This window comes from Notothenia rossii (genome assembly GCF_949606895.1).
Source record: "Notothenia rossii genome assembly, chromosome: 5".
Lineage (NCBI taxonomy): Eukaryota > Metazoa > Chordata > Actinopteri > Perciformes > Nototheniidae > Notothenia > Notothenia rossii.
The window spans coordinates 87,034,201-87,056,771 of NC_136903.1; the positions used below are offsets into that span (position 1 = coordinate 87,034,201).

Genomic DNA, 22,571 nt, shown 5'->3' on the forward strand with positions numbered 1-22,571 from the left:
TATATGTTGTTTGTCTGTTATCAAAAACTTATATATGTAGGTGTCCACAAACTATATTATCTCATACGTTAGAAATACAAATGTAGGAAAATAATGCCTTAAGCAACTTTGTGTCAGAAACACAGAGAGCTATCTGCTCTGATGGTCTCTGTGACTTCAATGGGAGTAGAAATAGTTCTGTGATCGCTCTATAGGGCCTGAAATGGTGCTGATGGTACTGTAATGGTTTATTGGCCACTACTATCGACTCTAAGGACACGAGCAGTGGATCGTCAGTGTTGCTTTATGTCTTGTAGCGACCCATTTAAAGGAAATTAAGAACACTTTAATGTTTAAACACACTTTATTTCCCTTCAAGCCAGAAAACTTCTATTTTGTTAAACGCCTATTGGAAATGTGCACTGTGTGAAACCAGTGTTAGCTTGAGCAGTCGCTGTGCACCTGGGAGTTTTAACCGTTTCAGTGACATCTTTGAACAAGGTTAGTACAGGAGGCTTGTTGCCAAGGTAACAACTCTTCAAAGTTTGATCAGCTCCTTTTTTTTCCTCCACCCCAGATTAGCAGTTTCAAACGGCTGGAGATGTACAGTCCCATGGCACGTGGAAAGAAACATAAAGGAAAGATGCTTTTAGAAAGAGTGGGAAGATAGAAATGGGAAAAAATGTTTTCAAAATAACAGCCGTGTTAGGGTTCATAAAGCATGGCTTGTCTTGGTAAAACTGTCAGAACAAAGGGTGTCACATTGCACTGAACAGTGGCGGGGAAATAAGGGATCAGAAGATTGCTGTGATGATACTCAATATGTACACTTGTAAGCAGCTGATCTCTTTCGACTTCACCTTGAGCAAGAAAATAAAATAAAAAGCACTTATATACTAACTAAGCACTTATATACTAAGAAAGGACTGGCTTATCTAAAGCCAGTTGAGTAGCCCTTAAAATAGTTTAGCTCTATGAAACCTGATACTTATGTGATTCGGTTTTCTTCAAGTTTGTATCTTCTTGGTCGAATGCACGTATTGTAAGTCACTTTGGATAAAAGTGCCAGCTAAATGTGATGTGATGTAATGTAGGGCTGCTCAATTAATCATATTTTAATCGCAATTACGATTTTGGCTTGCAACGATTACAAAAAGAACGTAATCAAAATAAAAAAAAATATTTTTTATTTTTTATATTTATTTTTGGGGGGATTTTCAGTTGAATTATACTTAAAGTTCAGGGTAATAAACTGCTAAAAACATACTGTTCAATTTTTTTTTCTCCAATACATTCATGTTTTCAAAGTAAATGGATAATCGTTTTTAATAATCGTGATATCAATTATTGACCCAAATAATCGAGATTATGATTCTTGCCATAATCGAGCAGCCCTAATGTAATGTTATGGGTGAGAACTGAGCATAATTTCAAAGATCAGGAAAGAGTGCAGGTATGATTTTTTTTGTCATGAGTTAATGAGTAAGCTAGGGGGGATTTCTTTATACTTAAAGGTCCCATGTCATGGTCATTTCTACTGATCATAATTCCATTGTTGAGGTCTACTAGAATAGATTTAAATTGTGCAATTTTCCGAAATCACATTGGTTTCTCATACAGCATCTCTGTATAGTATGTGTATTCACTCTCTGTCCTAAACGGCTTGTTGGAGCTCCTGCCCCCCCCCCCCCCTCCCTGTGTGTCCCAGTGTGCTCTGATTGGTCGGGACATTGCGAGGCTCGTTGCTGGTTCCCGGGTCGGCGATACAGCGAGTTAGCGCAAAACTCATCCTGAGCACACACAAACACTCACAGCCGAAGTAAAAACAATAAGTGTGGCTTGATATTAAGTAAGAAAAAGGTTTCTAACGCTGTGAGAATGGGTCTGTGGAGAGCATTTCTCCACCATCCCAACTCGTCTATTACCAACCAGGGAGCTCTATGCAAGTCAATGGGACTCCCAGTTAGTTGAAAATGTACGCTAAAGGTCCTGGTGTGTGAGGAGCAATGCAGGTTTGGTCCATTTTGGAAACAAATGGAAAATGAAAAATCTCCAACGAGGCGTTCTGGAGCAGCATAGACAGGTCTTTTCTGTGTTAGAGTTTTACTCCCTACAGGGTGTACTTTGAGGGTTTTTGACTCTGCAGACTGTTTACGTGCATAAAAACCTTCATAACACACAAGGGGACGGGTAATAACCGGAAAAGCATGACACAGGACCTTTAAGTAAAGTAGTTCCAACATCAGCCAATTTTTTTAAAGTGATGGGGAAGTTTGTTAACTGTCCCCAGAGGAAATCACACCTTGGGTCAGAGCCTTTTCATATATAAGGTGAACATATTATTCTATCTACATACATTTTTTAAAGGTACACATCAGAAAATTTGTGTTTTTATAACAGTGGTAGGTGAAAATGTAATTTGTTTTCACCTTTTTGTATTAAGTAGACCAACTAGTTCTTGGTAAATGTACTTAATATTTGTCTAAAAGTAAATAAACATTGTTACTCTGAGAAATCCCAAAGCAAACGGTGGCCTGCTTGGCCAGTGAGCAAAAACGATGATTATTGGTGGGACATGGATATTTGTTGGTCCGACATAAACGCTAATCTTGTTAGAAAAGACACCCTCTTTAGTGGTTTAACGCATCTCAGTCAACACTGCCTTACTCATCACTGCATTCATGCTGGGTCAGTACAAACACGCTGGGTCTTTATCCCACATTGCGAGTAAATCACTGCTTATTCAGACGATCAGTTGGGACAGCCATGGTTTACAGAAAACACTACAGTTACCAGGCTTAAGACTAGACATGTTTACTCGACTGGCTTCGGGCCAGATGGCAGAAAGTTGTGGCATCACTGCCCAGAATGGTGTCTGTGGTTGGGGACGTGATGTGTAAAAAGGCAAAGATATGCAGAGTTTTGTAGTTGAACCTGAAAGAAAAGCCAAGATAGCACTTTAGCAATTAGCTAGCGTAAAATCTGTCCCTTTCAAACATCGAGCTGTGAGACTATATTCCACCCGCTAGTGGAAGCTAATCAGCTAGGCTAACGACAGATTAGGATAGCCTGGTTTATGACTGGGATTTTAATTTCAACACACAGAATCAAACGTGTTGAAATCACAAAACAACGGTGAAAAATAAAATTCCTTTGTTTTGGTAATAACACACGTGACCAAACAAACACCATTGATATGTGTTTATTAGCATTAGCATTAAAGGAAAAAGATTGCAGATTAACCGAAAAAAGGTCAATTGGAGAGCTTCGAATTTTTCCGTAAGTGAACGTTAATGCCTATATCTGCCTTTAAAATATGTAATTGGTTATTTTGTGGTTAATCAGACCCTTAGTTTTTGCAAGAAAAGAGACAAACAATCCAGAAACCAAACTGAAAAGATAAAGGTCCTTGGCAGAGGTAATCAAGTGAACACCAGCGTTGTAACACACCTGTCTAACTGCATATTCCCCTTGAGGAGTTGAGGATTAAATACGAATAACCATCATTCTTTGAGCTCTACGTCTCACTGAATAGTGAATTCAACTTTTAAAATGTTGCTTTGTCTATATTTTGTCATGAAAAAAAACACTAGCACGTCTCAAAGTGGCAACATGCACGTAGCTTGACACACTAATGGGCCAAGTATGCGCAATTCACTTAATTTCAATTCAAAAGCTGTCTGGAAATTGGCCTCGAATGTCGGCCCCCGCTTCTACCCATATATCTTGTTTTATTCATCACATATCAGGAATTGAGTTCTCTCTAATTCAGCTTTTACTTTTGCCAGACTATTGACACACACACACACACACACACATTTAAGAGTGAGCGTGAATCAGTGAGCATGAGAAATTACTACCGAAGGATGTTCTCTGACTCATTTCGTGCCTGGAGCTGTTTCCAAATCATCTGCTAGGTGCGTTTATAGCGATAAGTGGTGTCGGTTAATGTCTCTGCTGTAGGTGCGACTTTAAGTCTTAAGAGCTTTTGATTGGCTCACTGAGTTACAGTGAGAAGACACAAGAGGGCATCTGGATGTGGCCTGGATGCTGATTAGTCCATTAGTTTTTGAGTGCAACACTTACTATAGCTGGATTCTGCCAGATTGCATGTGTAGTCATGACCCGGTGGTAAACTGTCCCTCTTGCATACTGTATATCCCTCCCATATTGGCAGAGCGAATAAGCATGGCTGTCACGTAAATGAAGAGATGTCTCGCAGAGTGATCTCCGTGTGTTGGTCCATCTGCTCTGCACTCCAGAAAGAATCGGCGTCAGGAGATCACCAAAACTGTGGAAGAGGCAAAGCAGCCAACTTTGTATTAATTTACTTATCTTTACACGAAGCCTTTTGTTTCAGTTTAAAGGAGATTTTAATAAGAGTCTCATCACATGTCTCAGGGCTTAAATTTACGAGGACTTGGAATTAATAAGCGCTGTACGGGAACAGGTGTATTAATAAAGACGGTGATTAAATGATCCGTGTGAATGGATGTCCCAGCACTGCTATTTCAGTCTCCTCATTCTCAGGCTGCACGCTGTTTTTCTTATTACAAACATTGTTTGTCATGTTTAAATGTCACTTCAAATTTTTTCTCATCAGATCTCTAATTTCCTCATTTGCCTCTAATTGAACATCTGCTCGTGAAGTAGAGTGTTGCCTCTCTGCGGAGGTTAGCAGCCATGCTTGAATACTGAATGTGTACCCAGAAGGATTTCTTTCATTACTTTGCCGAGAGGAAAGTTTTACTACCTGACAAGGCGGCCGTGGACAGCTGACTGGTGCTTTTCATGTTGTTTGTGCCTACAACTCTCCACCCTGGCTGTAGCTTAAAAGAGCCACGAAAGGAGTGGAGTTCCCTAAACGGAGGATTAGTGCTTTGCTGATCCTGGCAGCTGCAGACAAACACCCAACAATGTTCAGAGGTGCCTGCTAGCACACACATCCGCATAGCAGATTACTGTGAATGTTTTATTTATCCCAACACGTCTCAGAGTAAGAGCTGCTCAGGAAGTGGAAATAATTTCACCGGCTGGTTGAAACCTCAGCGCTGCCCAAAGTCCTACGTTTCTTTCGGAGGGAACGTCAGGTAAACGGCTAGCTAGATATTTAATCAAAGTATTTTAGAGCGGCCATTGGAGAGCGTGTGCCTCTGCTACCGCCAGTGGTGCATTTGTTTGTTCTTTGGATAGTTCCAGTTAGCAACTACAGAAGTTGGTCTCCCTTCTTTTGTGTGTTCATGAGCCTTAATTTGTAATGTGTAAACAAATTAGAGTAAATAAAAAACGATGTGTTGACTGTTTAAACAAGTGGGAAGCTGGTTCCAACTTCATTGGGTTCATTCACTTGAATTTCCCAAATGGGAATACATTTTTCCGATTCTTCTGATGAAGTGAATGCAGCACAAATGACCTACCTCCCATTGTTTACGAGTGTTATTTGGATCTGCTTCATCATTTAATGGGTCATCAGACGCTCTTACATTTAGTTTCCTGAAAATGAAGCCAGTAGTGTTCCCGTACTCCTGCTGACGTGAATGCAGCACAAATGACCTCCCAATGTTTACCAAAGTAATTTAGTATGAGTTCTGGCCTGGCCCTTCATAACTTCTTATGATGAGTTTCATGAGAATGAAGCCAGTAGTTTTCCTGTACTCCTGCTGACAAAAAACAACCTGGAAACACAACCTTTTAAGGATTGTTACCTACCACGCCGGCAATGGACCATACTAAACCGCCTTCGAACTGGGGTCGGTCGCTTCAAGACATTAATGAAGAAGTGGGGCCTGGCAGACAGTGCTGCATGCGAGTGCGGTGACCCTGAACAGACTGCCCGAACATATAATAACCACCTAACCTTTATATAGACCACCCTCGGAAGCCAGCCTCTTCGACGTAGGACCAGAGATGCGGGCATGGCTACACGACACCGAGTTTGACCTCTGACGTTACACGAAAGAAGAAGAAGAAGGATTGTTAAAAGAAAATTCTCTTTAAAATGGCGATAATGATCTTGAAAGGTCAACAGGTTAACATTGACAGCTGCATGCAAAAAATAACTACTTCAGGCTTTCAACTACTCAACCCATATGACAAAATACGGCTTGATTTGATTTAAAGCAATTAGCAAAACTGCAAGACTTCCTGATACCAGCTATTTTCTGCTTCTTCTTCTAGCCCTTGACCATTGGGCTACCAATGTCACTTCCCGTCAGTTGAATATTATGAATCACTAGTTTGATATATGTTGGGCTCTAAGCAGGGGGGACTGCACCATGTGTGTGACACGCTGTGATCATCAGATCAATTTAGAAGTAGCTCATGATCTCAACATGTCTCACTGCTGTCTGTCAAGTGTGGGTCGTAGGCATATTTTCAATTGCAAGAGGACGCCACAAGTTATTTTACTCAGACTTTAGCATGAAGACCTAATCATGAACGTTTATTTTGTAGGCCATTGAATTGAAGAACCACGCGGTAGATGATGTTAGTTTAGACTTTATGGATCTAATATTAAAGGGTTTTGCATTTTGCAAGGTAAGCCAACCTGTTGATTTCCCAGGATTTACATTTGTGTAATGCTCTGTGACAGGGAAAATATAATGTCATGTGATAAGATGTTATCCAGGCATTTCTCATCTACCATAGAGAGATTTGTCTCCAAAATTTGAAACATCATACTAACATTGTGGCCAGTTACTTTTAGAAACTCTGGCGTTAGGCGATCGATCGTCCAATTTTCCCTTTTGTAGATATGTTTTCAACTGGTCGAGCTTTTGAAAGAGTTTGTCAGGCTTTGCCAGAATGTGTTGCCCTCGCCTGTTCTAAAAAACTCAAATGACACCACTCAGCTTTCTCTGCGTCTACCATTTTTTGTTGAATGTTCGTGAACAGTCTGTCATCATATCAATTTGGATTAGATGAAGCCATTTTGCAAGGATGGATCACATTTGCCTGACATACTTTATAGATAGTTGAACAAGAAGGGATTAGCAGTTCCTTCACTCAGACATGAACCCTTTTCATCAAATGTACCTTTGTATGCCATGCAGGTGCATCAGCATGCTTTCTTTAAACATGATGGACTAGTGTTTGTAGAGACAGTTACGACCCATGTTCAAGAGGTTTCAAAGTTTTGAGGTGCAATGAGTCACAGTATCATCCAAACGCTCCTAGTTGATTAGTCCAATTAATATCTCATGTTTCTTTTGCCAAACTCCTCCCACAAACAGCTATTGTCCAATCATATTTCAGCAAATCAGCAATAACCAGCATGTATAACTTCACATTTTCCACATGCTTAAGAAGTTTGCAATGGGAGTTTGGTTTCTTATGTCTTTTCGTTCAGATTGTAGACTCTGTCTTGTTTTCTATATATTCTGAGAAATATACGGTCAGCAAACCCATCCAATCTCATTATCCGAGATCTCCGAATGTTGTCTAAACACATCAGTTAGTCCTAATCCTAAAAGCCTTTTCTCTTGTAACATTAAAAGTTAATCGTACGGCCCTAACATATACACAAAGCATTCATCTACGCTCGGTCTTACTCGTCAAACAAATCTGTTAAAATGGAGGTTTTACTGAATGACTGACAATTGTTGGCTTTATATTTAAACATATGCATTAGCTGTATTGAGATTTTTAAATGTAAGCTATTTAAAATGCTTCTGGTGCCTCTTACACTTCCCCGATGAACAGACTGTACGATGGCCTTTGCCTTTCAGTCAGAATCATTAGCATTCATTAAACTTGTTGTTGTATTTAGGGACCATAATAATGATTAATACATCTATTTACCTTGCAGCCATTATGGCCGTGCCTCCCACATACCACTGCATTACTCACAGGCAGAGTCTATACTTTCAATCATTAGCACTTTATTTATTGATCGATCAATCAATATTTATTCATATAGCCATTTTCAAAAACAAGATTTGAATATGAAGTGCTTTCAAAAACAAAAATTCAAAACGATACCCTCCCCCCTTACCAAGTAACACATGGCTTTGTGATTGATACAGAATTTAAGTCAATAGACACAGGACCAATAATACAAATTAATAAATAAATACAAAATAAGAATGAAAGAAAAATATAAGAATACAAAAATAATAAAATACAAATAAAATAATAATAAAAAAATAATCTAAAATAATTAAAATAGAATAAAATAAGAATACAAAATAATAAAATATAAATAAAATAATAATACAAAAAATAATTAAAATAATTAAAATAAAATAAAATAAGAATACAAAATAATAAAATATAAATAAAATAATAATACAAAAAATAATCTGAAATAATTAAAATAAAATAAGAATACAAAATAATCAATTAGGAATACAAAAAGAATAAAATTGTATCATTATGTTATTTATTATCATGTTGCAGGCATCACATGGCAACATTTCTATCATCAGTCAGTCTAACCTTCGCAGTTTCTCCCTTCTCCAGTGGTGTTAAAACACGTCGCTGCAAAGATTATGTTGCTGACTGACTAAACTCAAATAAATCTCACACCCGAGATAAAGTGAGTTCTGAGATGTTTGCTGAGATTAGGTCAAAGCCCTCTTTACCCGCCTGCATCCCATGTACCACGAGCTGGGATTCTTTTTATCTGGAAGACTGTGGCTGATATCATTTTTCACAGCGAGAATCCGCCGACGCAGCATGAGTAATCCATCTTGGTCCCTCTGACAATTTCCCGTGGAACATGTGTGTGCTCTTTATTCCTGAAGGGTTACCTCAGCACACGAGAAGAGATGAATATCTGTGTGAAGGGGGAATAAACCAGGAGAGCAATTTGTGATTAAAGGAATCCTCTGGAAGTTCATACACAAGCCTCTCAGTGGGCCCAGCCTATAGACCCCCTCTCGTCGCAATGCAATTACCAACACAATCACATCGCGGTCCACTGGCGGGAATTAAGACGTCCTCAATCAACCGACTTCATTAAGACACCGTCCTATAAAAAAAAACTGCACAATTTTACGCAACATTTATTCTGAGAGGGTTCATTTGCACGGATGTGTTGAAAAAACGTAATTTTTTCATTAGGCTCTGACAAGTTAACAATCTCTTCACACCTAGGGACATTATACACTTTTCCCCTTTATTGTTGAAATGAGACCAGATAGCGAAGTGTGTTTTATTTCATTTATCCCACCATTATGTAAATTAAGGCAAAACTTTTCTCGTTATTTAGTAAATAAATCTCGCGACCAATTCCTGGAATGGACCATCTAATATCCAAACTGCCTCACAAACTGTTCCTGGGAGTGTTAGTATTATAATGCAGTGCACAATTCCCAGTGTATCTATCAAAAAAAGTAATGCAAAAAAGGAAATAAATCCTGTGTTGAGGCTATGGGAAAGATTTCCACTGCTTACATTATGATAATACACACTGGAGACGTAGTGTTCATTTCATCCAGTAAGAGATTAATACTGAACTGTGTCCCCTGGCTGTGTTTTTATAAAGCAACAATATTGCCAAAGAAGCTTTTTAATGCTAGCTGCTGCCCTGGAGACTATTGTCATTTCACAGTGAACCAAAAGGAAAGTCATTTCAAGTGTTGCCTTGCTATGTTAATGTGGGGCCAATAGAAGAGAAACAGCCCATAACACCGCTATCAGCGGCAGAGCTTTTGCCTTTGTTGAGCCGCGGAGAATGAGTGCATGTTTGGTGTCAGTCATTCTCATTCAATTGCTGTGTCTTGAAGCAAGAGCTCCCAGAAGCAGTGGCCACAGAGGCACTTGTTTTATTGTTTTTGAGCTTTGATTGACACCTTCAAAAGATGCCTGTCAGTCGGGTGTTTTCTACTCGATTGATGGTCATTGTATGCAAGGTACGGTGCTTTTGTACAGCTGTAAAACTGGAAAGGTAAACTGTAATCGAGCTGCCTAATAACTCCTCACACCCAGGGAGTGATTTGTGCTCCTGCTTTTAGCGACCATGCATTGTAATGTGATGAGGCTGAGCACTGACTCACTGGCATATTTAAATCACAACCCTTAGGTTTTTTTCGTTTCGTTTTTTAACCTCTGATTTATTTCTCCGTCTCACCAACTGCCATATTCGTAGCACAGCCGTCTAAATATGTATTTTTGCGTTAAATAAGTGTTACTCTTAGTGTACGTCTCCTCTGCAAATTGCCCCCCGGGGGACAAATAAAGGGTTTTTAATTGACTTAATTTCAAAGAAGGGAAGATTCAACTCAGTAGTCACATTTAAGAGAGAATAATCTCGTTACACAGTGTTTTCAGGACTGCTGTTGTTTGTTTAGTTCCACTTCTGGACCTCAATGTTTGTTGCCTGCAGCTTATTTTCTTCCAACTTGTGGAAAATAAACAGTCATAGTTATCACTACGTTTAAAGGAAAGATTACGTCATGCTTTTTTTATAATTTGGAGGTCAGGTTTGTTGACAGAGGACGTGTTGATCATTTTCAGGTTCATATTTGTTCTTTGTGTCTCTACTGGGACATGTCTCCAGGCTTCAATGTTCAAAAAGCTCTTTATTTGTCTCTCATTTGCCTGTGCTGCAACACCTCTTTCACCCTCTGTCTGAAACCAGAGCCCAGTCTGCTCTGATTAGTTATACCCTCAGCATATCATGTACAATATGTTGGAGTACCAGCCGATACATAGTGATGTCACACAACTGACGAAAAGCCATGCTGCTTGTGTGGTTAACACATTTACATTTAAATTAAAAGGACATTTATGGTCCTTGCTACGTTCAGCCAGTCCATTTATAGCTTGATATATCCCTTGTTTTTAAAAGGGTTCGCTTCGGTTGACTCTGCCTTGGCTTTAAGATTTAGTTCTGCACAGCTTTACATTTCTAATAGTCTCAAAGCTAATCATCCGAATTCATAGAGCCGTGTGGAAATGCTCCAATCAGCTGCTGCAGCTAATGACCCATGTGACAAGGTGAGAGCTATTGGTAGAGGTCTGAGTACAGCCAAAATCAATATCAATTACACCTGTATCGGAGAATTGTCAAAAGTAAATGCCCAGGTGTCCCTCGTTCTGGAGAGTGAGCCAATCTCTTTGTTGTCTGAAAGAACAAACACAAAACAGGACTGCTGTGTGGTTTCTTATCGACGGTTAACCTTGATGAACTTCACAAGAAAGGAGAGCGTATACTCAAGTTTAGTCATGATTCTGCATAAAGTAGACATCTGAGAAGTTGTACCGCGGGTCGAAAATCGCGCTCGGCAGGTTGTAGCGTCCTGGGTCTCTGCTCCACAGCTGGGTTTGATTTATGCCACTGACAAGGCCGTTTCTCTCCAGAACAGCACACTGTGGGGAACCTGAGGAGAGACAGCCTTTCAATTTATTTCACGCCGCCCCTCCCCCCGCCATGCACTTCAGGGTTTTTAAAGCAGTCAAGAGCATAGATCAACACCTGAAGTTAGGTCCCACCCCTTGTCCCGCGACAGAGGATATGGTGACCTCGTCTCTTTTTCTCCACGCACTCGCCACATTACAGCCTGTCCGCCTTGAGTTCTGTTAGCAACGATGACGTTTTGATACAATTATGATTAGAAACATCGCCTGCAGGTAGGTCGATGATGGTCAAAGTGGGTCGGAGAAAGCAACACCTCACCTTATCTGTGAGCTTACCGTGGCAGGCAAACACATAATCAAACACATACCCTGCAGTATTTCTTTCACTCTCGCTTCTCCCATTTACTCGCCCGGTATTTGGTAGCGGATGGCTGCTTCGGGGGGCGAGCTGCATTAGCCGTGCGCGCACTGAGGCAACAGTCTTTGTGTATAGAAAGGCCTTTGCTGAGACTAATTATTAGCTTGAATCACCGTAAGCTTGCAAAGATCTCTCTTCCTGTGGTCTCATGGCTGAGTAATCCCACTGATAGAATCTTAACCCCTATTTTCACAAGCCGGTTTTATTTACCCTGGTAATTAAGTAGAGGCTTCAATACAGGCCTCCACCCCGCAGCCATGCTACCAATCAGCCGTGGCATCTCGGAGTCACTAAGTATTCATGAACGCTGCTGCTCCAAGCCCTCAAAATCAGCGTCTAATCTGTGATTAGGCACATTGTTTGTATGGGGAATTTTTATGAGCACACGCCCCTTCATAGATTGGGAAGTTTGGGATTTTTGTGTAGACGGCGGGCTCAGATGATTAGCAGGAGTATATTCGGCAGCTGCCATTAGAAACTCGCTCTACATTCCAGACCCGCACTTAGTTCAAAGCCGCTGCACTCAACACGCAATTTCCTGGAGACTCATTATTTGGATTGTGACAGTTTCCCTCTCACAATGTAGACTTTATCAAACAGATCAAAGACAAATATTTTTTGAATGAAACATCAAAACAAGGCTTTCAAGTGCCTTTTTGATTGTGAAGAAGCTTTACAAAGAGGCAGCGTCTGCATCTGTTAACAGCGTCTCAAAGAGAATGTAAGGAAATAACAAAAACAGCCTTTTACTTTGGACCGCGCTGTTTTTTCCTGCGATTTCCACTTCACAGTGTCGGTGATAGCTGCGCTGCGACTGATGTTATTTGTCTCTTTCATCTAGTCTCAGAGCAGGGAGGATCAACGCCGTACAGGCCCCATCCTCAGAGGCTTGATCTCGCCCCCAAAACACACACACCTGTGTTTTTTAGGATTACAGGAGTGCTCTCGGCCATCTCCCCTTGTTCAAAAATGATCGCCCTCTTTTTAGGAGGATTATTGCTGTGTCCATTAAATCTGTTTAAGTCAAAGATGAAAGGAGTGGCTCTTGTGGTCATCTCACCTGTGAATTATTGATACCTGCCCCTCCGCTGGCTCCTTGAAGGAGGTGGGAAATGTCTCTTTACATAACGGTCACATCGCGCAGACAGGGCGATGACGGAGACGAGGGACGGCAGGAACAAAACTGAAAAGTGTTAAATTAAGCTTCCATCTCTTATTCACCACCTCTGTGCTCTGTTTGACCTGAACTGCTCTTCATTAGATCCAGAGTAAAATGATGATCTCTTATGCAGACAGTCTGCTCTACTTTCTGTGCTGTTGATGAAAGGAAAATTCCTCCCCAATATTTATGAGGCTTCACAAGCAGTTCCACAACGTGTTGAATTGCTAAGACAAGCCTTGGCTCCACAGGAGGATTTGTCTCTCTATACAGTAGGAGCCATTGTGCTCGCATGCGGCATCCTCTTACAAGATTTATGGCACACAAGTCACATGATAGCTGCTTTGTCCCTGGTGAAAAGGAAATGTGCAAAACACAAAAGGTAATTATCTATGTTGAGCTACGGGTGTGAACAATGTGCTGGTTACGTTGCCAAAATCTGATCGGGTTTTTATATAAATGGATCAGGACAAAAAGTGAGCCAAACTTTCATAATCTCTTAAAACAGATTGGACACATGGTTATGTATAAAAGACATGAAAAAGTGGATTTAGCATAATAGGTGAACTTTAAGATAACATGAGTCGTTAGACAACAAACACCGAACGCCATCAATGTAATTAACGTACAGCAGTTGTTTGAATTGTGCTTACTCTGCTCAGGGTTATGGCCAGTTGTCGGACTGCGGTGCCATTTAATGGGTTTTTTCCTCAATTTATCAGCCCCCAGGTTTAATGTCATTAACTGCGGGCCATCCCACACAGCGATATGCCCCCCCGTGTAACTGATGGTCATCGTTGGCTACTTGCATTCAGCACTTTTCTCTCAGCCTGACTTAAACCAAAAGCCTCCACTCAGCAGCACCGTGTGGTTTTAGAAGTGTGTTCTCTTATACTAACTGTCTCTGCATTTTCTTATCGCTTGAAGAAGCCCCATTTAGACAGTGAAGCAGGGGGGGATGTAACACCATGTCACACGGTATCAACTGCTTTTCACAAGTACATCCAGTTAAATGCATCTCTGGTGCAAACAAGAAACACCCCGCTCACATACCGTACACTTCTGGCTATTAACTCTTTCTGTTTCAGCTCAATTGTGTCATAGCGTCAGTTATCGTCAGATGGGTGCTTTTAATCAATCAAGAGCAGTAGAGGAATCACGTGACGCTGATTTAAGGTAGTGACATTCCTCTAGAAAAGGTGTGTGTTGATACTGTATACAGGATCTGTTATGTTAGATTTTGGCCGTGTTGCTGTTCATCAATACAGTAATGTGTTTATTATGTCAATGAGGCAGATTGTATAATAGGTTGGCTTTGCAGTTGAGGGTATAGATGGAGGAATATGAGTGTTAATAATACTTTCTGGTTATGTGATAGTGGGGGAAAAGCTTTTCTGAAACCTCTGCTTTAATCAATAACTTTGTTTCCTTTGTGTTCTGTTTCCCGAGGTCATTTATATTATTTTACTTTTGATCCTCTTGAAACTCTTAAATCTACTGTATTTCAAAAAGTAATTGTTATTTCATTTCTATCTGTTAGGGATTGTGTCTCTCTTGGGAATCCTCTCATTTGTTGTTGAAGTTTTTGGAGAGCACTTTGAGTTGCCCTTGTGTCTGAAAAGTGCTTTATAAATAGACTTACCTTGTCTTAAAGGTGGGGTAGGTACGTTTGAGAAACCGGCTCGAGATACACTTTTTTGTTATATTCCATGGAATGCTCTTAACATCCCGATAGCTATGAATATCTTAAATGCTTTGACAACAAATCCATAAAAAAATATCATCTGTGGAAGCCGTGGCGCTGTAAAAAGCACGACCAATCATCTGAGCCGGCCCGGCTAAAGTAACTGGATGGCCTACCTGCCTGTCAGCCTTCCATCTGTGCACAAACTTATCTCGTGCCCTCATTGGTCATGTGCGTGTTCGTGTGTGTTGGAGGAGGGGCTCTGTAAGGAAGGGGCAGATTTGTTCCGGCTGTGTATTTTCAAATTCTAGTGCACTCGAGCTTTCTTTAGCCATCATGAATCCAAAGTTTAGTGCTCTTCACAAATAAAAACATTAATATTAAAAAAGTATTCCAAAGTGTTTTTCTGATGGATAATTTATCTAATGTTAAACAGACAATATTTATTTCTTGGGATTGATATGACTGCATAGTCCGGTGATTCTCCTTAGCAACAGCCTGTTCTTCTTAGCAACGGTCTGTTAGTGAAAAATAATAACCGCTGGAGTTTAAAAATTGAGAAATCCGAATCGAGTATTCAATTCAGCTGGAAATAAACATGATTAAAACACTTCTCCCCATGTATTCCTAATTTTCCTTCAAAAACGTGCTGCCATACAACAGTGAGTTAATCAATTAATTTCACTTGATACTTTAGGTGAACAGCAATTTACAGACGACATCTTTACACAACATTCCCCCCCCCCTCACAATCAGGCTGACGTTGTTCCAGTTTACAGATTCAGCACAGCATTTCAGCTAATTAGAATTCATTGTGTTTTGACGAGTTGGTCCACCCTTGATTTCCCAGAGAAGCTTGCTTCCAAGGACACGATTTCCATTTTTGCTTATTATTAAGAAAATGTCAAATTTGTGTTAAGGCCTTTTTGACCTTTTTTGAAGCACTTGTGGCCATTGTAGAAAGGGCATGATGTCCTAGATATTTTAAAGTCATGTACTGAATTATTCACACCTTGAAAATGCAATCCTATTTCTCATCGTCATCTGCAAAGAAACATAACTTAATAAGAGACACTGCAGCAATGTCAACCATTGTTAAAACCGCTAAAAAATGTAAAGTGTGTGCACAGCAAAAAGCCAATGCTACAGCAGTGACATATGTCATGTTCTTATTACTTGCAGGATCTCCATCTTGGACAATGGTAACCTTCGGATATGGAACGCAACCAAATCTGATGCAGGCCTCTTCACCTGCATGGCACGAAACCAGTTTGGCGTGGCCAGCAGCACAGGAAGTGTCACCATTAAAGGTATTTCCTATCCCCTTTCAAGATTTCATCACTGTTTCATCACTCAAGTCTATCTCTTGAGACGTGTGTTTTCCATTCTGACGTCAAGTAGAGCTGCTCGATGTTTCATTCATGGTAAATGGACCGTACTTATATAGTGCTTTATCCAGTCTTTACGACCCCCAAAGCACTTTACATACTACATGTCTTTCACCCTTTCACACCCATGTATACATAGCAGTGTAGCTTGCTCTAGGAACTTACATTCACACACACTCACACACACTCACACAACGTTGGCCAACGGGAGCAACTCAGGGTTCAGTATCTTGCCCAAGGATACATCGACATGTTGAAAGCACGGGCTGGGATTGAACCAACAACTTCCTGCTTCAAAGACGACCGCACTCTCTCGCAGCCACAGTCTCCGCTGTTACCTGTAAACATACCTGAAGCATTTCATAAATACATATAGAGACAGATACAGAGAGCCCTCTGGACTCTGATTTTTCAAGCAGGACTTTTTGTCCGTGCTCCCATCATTGGAAATACACATTTGTTGCCAAGCCTGTTTTCAGAGGTGTTGAAAACATTCAGCTCACTGCTTTAGTTCCTCCAGTACTGACAGAGGATATGTTGCGTTGAAAAGGCTGAGTGTTGCTTGATCATATGGCCTGGGGATTGTATTTCTGCTATGGTGCTAAGACTTATTATACCTTACAACATAGCTAGAGAATACTTTGCCATCAATAAGGCTGTTAATATTTCAGATGTTACAGTAGCTGACCTTGCTATTGCAGATCTTTTGTGGCAAATATCTATCTCTCCCTAATTCCATACGATAGCAACAACTGTTCATAAGTGAGCATACACTGATAATGGAAGCTATCTCTGCATGTTCTGTACTCACTTTGACCTCTGTCTCTAAACTATTTTAATGACAAAAGGCCATTGATATCCTTAAGTTAAACCATTCTCTGGCCAAGGGGAATGCAGAAAAGAGACAGAAAGGAACTTCAAATGTACCATGATATATTCAAAATGAAACTCAAAATGTACAATTTAGATCTGAGAAACACTAGGACACCTTTCTATAGGTGATAACCGCATTTCGTCTGGGAATATTCCTGAAGATGTAAAAACTGGAGTCACCAAGCCTCTCCTAAATAGTTTGTCCAGACACATGTACATTTGTGAGTACCTACCAAGTACACTATTCAAAGTTTAAAAAACGAAATATATCTAAATTGATAAATGACATCGAAAATAAATTACATCTTAATTGATAAATCCATTTCAATATCATTTCTCGGCCTAGTCAAGGTACTGAGATAGCTTTCATGACTGTTCCTTCATGATTACTGTTTAGAAATTGTTTTAAGTTCTTGTCATATTAGATCGTAATGCTACTTTTGACACAGTTGACTACTAGACAATACTAGGAGACAAAATAGGATAAATTGGTTGAATCTTCAGGAAAGAAACCATTTTTCTCAGTTTGTATGTATGAATATCAGAAGACCTACACGATGTTGAGGTTCATCAAGGCTCAACCCTTGGGCCTCTTCTGTTCACATAATGTCCTTAGACCACATTATACATAGCATCACCTGTCGTAATCATGTAGAAAGCACTCAAATGTACCTTGATCTGTCATAAAGTGAGAGTCCAAAATATTCTCTCTGCAAGGCAAACAAACAAATGATGATTAGGTGTGCCAGGTGTCGCCCATTTAAATGGTCGTTGGTGCAAACAAACGAAGGCTGAAAGTTATTGTTCATCTCGAGACATATTTAGAAACGTTTTTGTAATGATGGAAAAACTTTACCAGGCACGTCGAATGACAATTACAAAGTTTTCATTCTGCCGTCAAAAGCAAGAATCTGAGGATTTGTGTTCAGTCACAACTGAGAAACTAAGCCTTGCTTTCATTTCTTGCATGTTAGATTACTGAACTGTTCTTCTCTCTAATCTCCCCCCTCTCTTTGTTAGGACTCTGGCAGCTGGTTCCTAAGTGTGCTGAACACAATACACCAGTTATTTGATGTCTTTCAGTGTTTCGGAGAAAAGTGTATACTGCTCCTCGTCTATAAATCTCTCAAGACGTGTCTTTTTACGATACGAACCCTCTCAGCCTCTGAGGTCATCAGGTAGAAGTCTGCTAACAGTTACCAGAGTGCAAATAAAAATGGAGAAGCAGCATTTACACTGAACAAAAATATAAACGCGACACTTTTGTTTTTGCTCCCATTTTTCATGAGATGAACTCAAAGATCTAAAACATTTTCTATATACACAAAATAACCATTTCTCTCAAATATTGTTCACAAATCTGAAAAAATCTGTGATAGTGAGCACTTCTCCTTTGCCGAGATAATCCATCCCACCTCACAGGTGTGGCATATCAAGATGCTGATTAGACAGCATGATTATTGCACAGATGTGCCTTAGGCTGGCCACAATAAAAGGCCACTCTGAAACATGCATTTTTGCTTTATTGGGGGGGTCTGGGGGGGTCCGAAAACCAGTCAGTATCTGGTGTGAGGGTTAGGGTTAGGGTTAGGGTTAGGGTAATGTTGTGAATCGAGTGGCCCATGGCGGTGGTGGGGTTATGGTATGGGCAGGCGTATGTTATGGACGATGAACACAGGCCACTCGATTCCCAACATTACCCTAACCCTAACCCTAACCCTAACCCTAACCCTCACAGCAGATACTGACTGGTTTTCGGACCCCCCCAGACCCCCCCAATAAACCAAAACTGCACGTTTCAGAGTGGCTTTTCATTGTGGCCAGCCTAAGGCACACCTGTGAGGTGGGATGGATTATCTCGGCAAAGGGGAAGTGCTCACTATCACAGATTTTTTCAGATTTGTGAACAATATTTGAGAGAAATGGTTATTTTGTGTATGTAGAAAATGTTTTAGATCTTTGAGTTCATCTCATGAAAAATGGGAGCAAAAACAAAAGTGTTGCGTTTATATTTTTGTTCAGTGTAGTTGCTGCTCACCACGTAGCAGGAAAAAACGTCTGGAGGAAGTTTGACCGCACCTTCAAATGCAGGTTGAAAACTTTTAATGCAATGCCATTGGCTGAACCTTAAATATGCATGAAGAACAATCTAGCCTCTCCTTTATTTATTTCTACGTCCTTAACATTGGAATGTCTTTAAAAGGGTTTCTCTTATTTAAATGTGCATTGTTTTAATGCTGGTTTGAGCTATAAAAATAGCCTTACTTCCATTGACGATGAATGTAAGCTGAGTATTTGGTCCTTTGCATTGGGTGGTTCTTCTAATTCTTTTTTCTGAGCACACTGCATTTTTTTGTGCTATTTCCACGGGGGATAGTTTTCTCACCTGCTTTAGTTCCTGGGGATTTGCTGACACACACATTTGAACTACACCCTCACTGGGACCTGTTATTCACAGAGGTTGCACAGTTCATTTGTGCGTTCATTGTTGCTGACATGACCTTCCTCATTGGCTGGTTTAGTATGGATTATAAAATGATTGATATTCATTGTATAGGCTTTTGGAAGAAAATGCTCATGGTTAAAATCTCCAAAGTATGGATTAAAATGTATATTGCAACAGATTATTGGACTTCTTGCATCACATATTTTAAAGAAATCACTTGCATATTCTGAGATGTCAAGGCAAATCCTGTGGGCAAGCCTCGACAAAAACATTCAGATCCTTTTATCACCCATAGAGAATGTGGTTACCAGACAATTGGTTGCCTGTGTTGTGGGTTAGGAGACCTTTCACCTGTTAGAAATGAATTGCACAGGGTAAAGAAAACTAATAAAGTGAAGCCAAAATCCTTCCAATTCCCCAGATCATATGATGAGAGGTGCTGTGTGTTGTCCAACCGCTCTCTGAAGTGAAATCATTTTCTCATGAAGTCTGGAAGACAGAGCTTCTCCTTCCTGTTCCGTAGTTTATGATTCTTGCTCAAAGGGTTCAATCTATTTAATTGTCTTTCTTCTCCAAGGTATAGCGATCTGTAACATCTTTTTGAAATGCCGTTTCAACAACACAGAGCTAAAATATCTGTTTGACTTTTTACTTTTTTTTATCGTATAAAAGGATGGTTTATTCCTAAGCCCTGCGGGAGAGTGTTTGATTGAATACTTTGAAAAGCATTGATTCATGTCAATGTGAATAACAGCCAGAGGAATGTCCAGACTGTATATTTACAGTACATCCCTTTTTTCCTGGAAAACACATAACAAAATAACTCTAGACCAGCTTTCGTCTTTAAATCACTATCAAGGCATGTTTCCTTTTTCTGTTGAATTATAAAAGACAGAGTGCATATTTCATGAATGCTTGGAAGTCAGCAGCAGTCAAGGATGTGGGGAGGCGAGCTCAGAGTGCACCTTGCAGCTGAATTATGCTGATGCCTCTCACTCCAATCGAAGCCTACGAAAATCATCAGGAACCTTTGCATAATTGAAGCTGAGAAATTAACTGATTTGTAATGTCAGTGTATTTGTATTTTCACACGTTCATTGCTGTGAAATTTGAAGCGCTGAGCTCGACTTTGAAGCATAACGAAGAATACAGCACTGCTACAAGCTGCCTTTTACACTCCCCTTTACCCACTTATCGCACACTGTGAAATGAATATGTTAGAGAGCGCACCCCCCCGCCCCCCCAAGCCAATCAGTTTGCATGGGGGGGGGGGGGAGAAACCCTCCGCTCTCTCTGTAGGTTCAGGTTGATGGCCTATATGTGATTTTCCAATCAAGCTGCAAGGACACACGCATTCGTATGTCTTCTAAGCATAAATATACTCCGCTGTTTTCCACTTGTTATTCCTGTGAAAGGAAATATGGCTTTTATTTGACACCCTCTTTCACGTGCTTCCCTTTCCATCTTCATATGTTAAAGCTGTTTTTCTGCAAATGTTCCTGTATGTGATCTCGTGCCTTCCTGTCACAATCGATATTGTTTGGAAAATGGGATGGGGTAATTTACATTCACTATTTCATTGAGGATTGCAAACCTGTTTAGCGAGGAGACATGTGTTTTGCAGGAGCAGCCCTTATGGGAGATGACAGTAGTTTATTCAAATTGACTTTGGTGATATGAATGCTGAAGAATACCTGTCAAAAAGCATTCAGGCTCTCCCGCTGTGAATAATCCAGCTAGCAAACAGCAGCGGCGCCGTCACAACAGATGAGCCCTGTTAATGCCCCCATTACACCGACACTGGGGGGATATTAGCAGATTAATTGCACTTGATTATAGGCCCTGAATTTTGATTACACCGGATATTACGGGTCTCCGCCGATCATTACAGATGGTCAGTGAACTCAAAACTTCTGAGCTCTGACTAAGTTTACCTGTGTTTGCTTTCTACTCCCTTAAATGGGAAGGAGTTGTAAGAAGAGTTGTAAAGGTTATGCCATCGAACTTCATTAGATATGTCCGATAATGCATTGGCTCTGTCGCAGCTTGATTACTGGACCCGTGCTTCAATGATTTAAACACATCACAAGTAGCTCAAATGTGTGTTACAGTGCTCTTACAGAACTAGTGTATTAGACATGCATTACACACTGAGGTGGCTAACCTTCAGGCAGAGATACGCCTTTGCTTTGTTGATTTGATTCAGAACTGTAACGGCTCCTGCACACGCCGGCGTGCGTTGTCGCTTGCCGGCGGGGGGGGCTGAAACTCGACCAACAACCAATCACATGAATCTCCCACCCCAGGCACACAAGCACGCGGTTTGATTGGCTAGAGCTTGTACTGGCATATGATTCGATTGGCTGACGCCTCCGTCGAGCACCGTGAGAGAAGCTACGCTTTTCTCCCACAATGCAGTTCGGCGAATCGTGACGTCACCCCATTCAAAGTGAATGGGCAGAAGCGTTGAAGCGGCAACGCACGCCGCTGTGTGTAGGGGCCGTAACAGTGTGTCACGTTCACCACAGATATTATAGGAAAGGCTTTCCTCTTAGTACGCTTAACACAAGTTGTCACACAATATGCAACAGAAATAAGGCTCATGTCTCCTGAAGCAAACATTATGAAACATGAAACAGAGCATGCTCAGATGTATTGGTCAGAATGTATTGCTGTGTTGCATATTGTTCAAGAGTATAGTAAAGATGGTTTCAAACTAGAAAGACGGCCCTGCTCATTGCTTTAGTTTACTTTGTCTCTTGGTGGAACAAGACAGAAGTAACATCATGTACTTGGATGTTAAAACATTCTAGTATCATACTAAAGGCACGTAGGCGCTTTTCCATTAAAACCTGTTTGTCCATGTTGATTCCCATCAATTATGTGAAAGAAATGTGATGTGTTACTCTTAACCACCGTATTGAAGAATGAAAGGCAGCCATCTGTCAGTGATAACCTGGAGGTTGCTACAGATGTGCCACAGCAACGCCTACAACTAACAGTAATGAGTGCATCTTGTTGTTGAGTGATGTACACAATGATTTCTTGCCATTGAAGTTTGTCCTTGAGAGACCTGTGATTTTTGCATTGAAAAATAAGTGGTTTAAAAATGTGGTTGTGCTTATAAAAGCTTTCTTTGTTAATAAAAGCAAGAGGAAGGTAAAACTGGGGATGGAACGATTTGTCTTTGAAAAAGGTCACAGCACTTTTGTTCTAAAATGACCCGATGTTGAACTGAAGATTCAAGGACTGTTTCAGCAACACGGACTGTGAGTACTTTACCCTCAAATGCATTAAATAATCTGCAGATGTACCTTTTAAGA

General features: G+C 40.5%; 1 protein-coding gene across 1 annotated transcript in view; it reads left to right on the plus strand.

The window, feature by feature from the left end:
* Positions 1-22,571, plus strand: part of cntn4 (contactin 4) — a 174,086-nt gene that overhangs the window by 133,323 nt on the left and 18,192 nt on the right. The window contains 1 exon segment of the mRNA XM_079683091.1: positions 15,724-15,851. Within this exon segment, the coding sequence (XP_079539217.1) occupies positions 15,724-15,851 (128 nt within the window).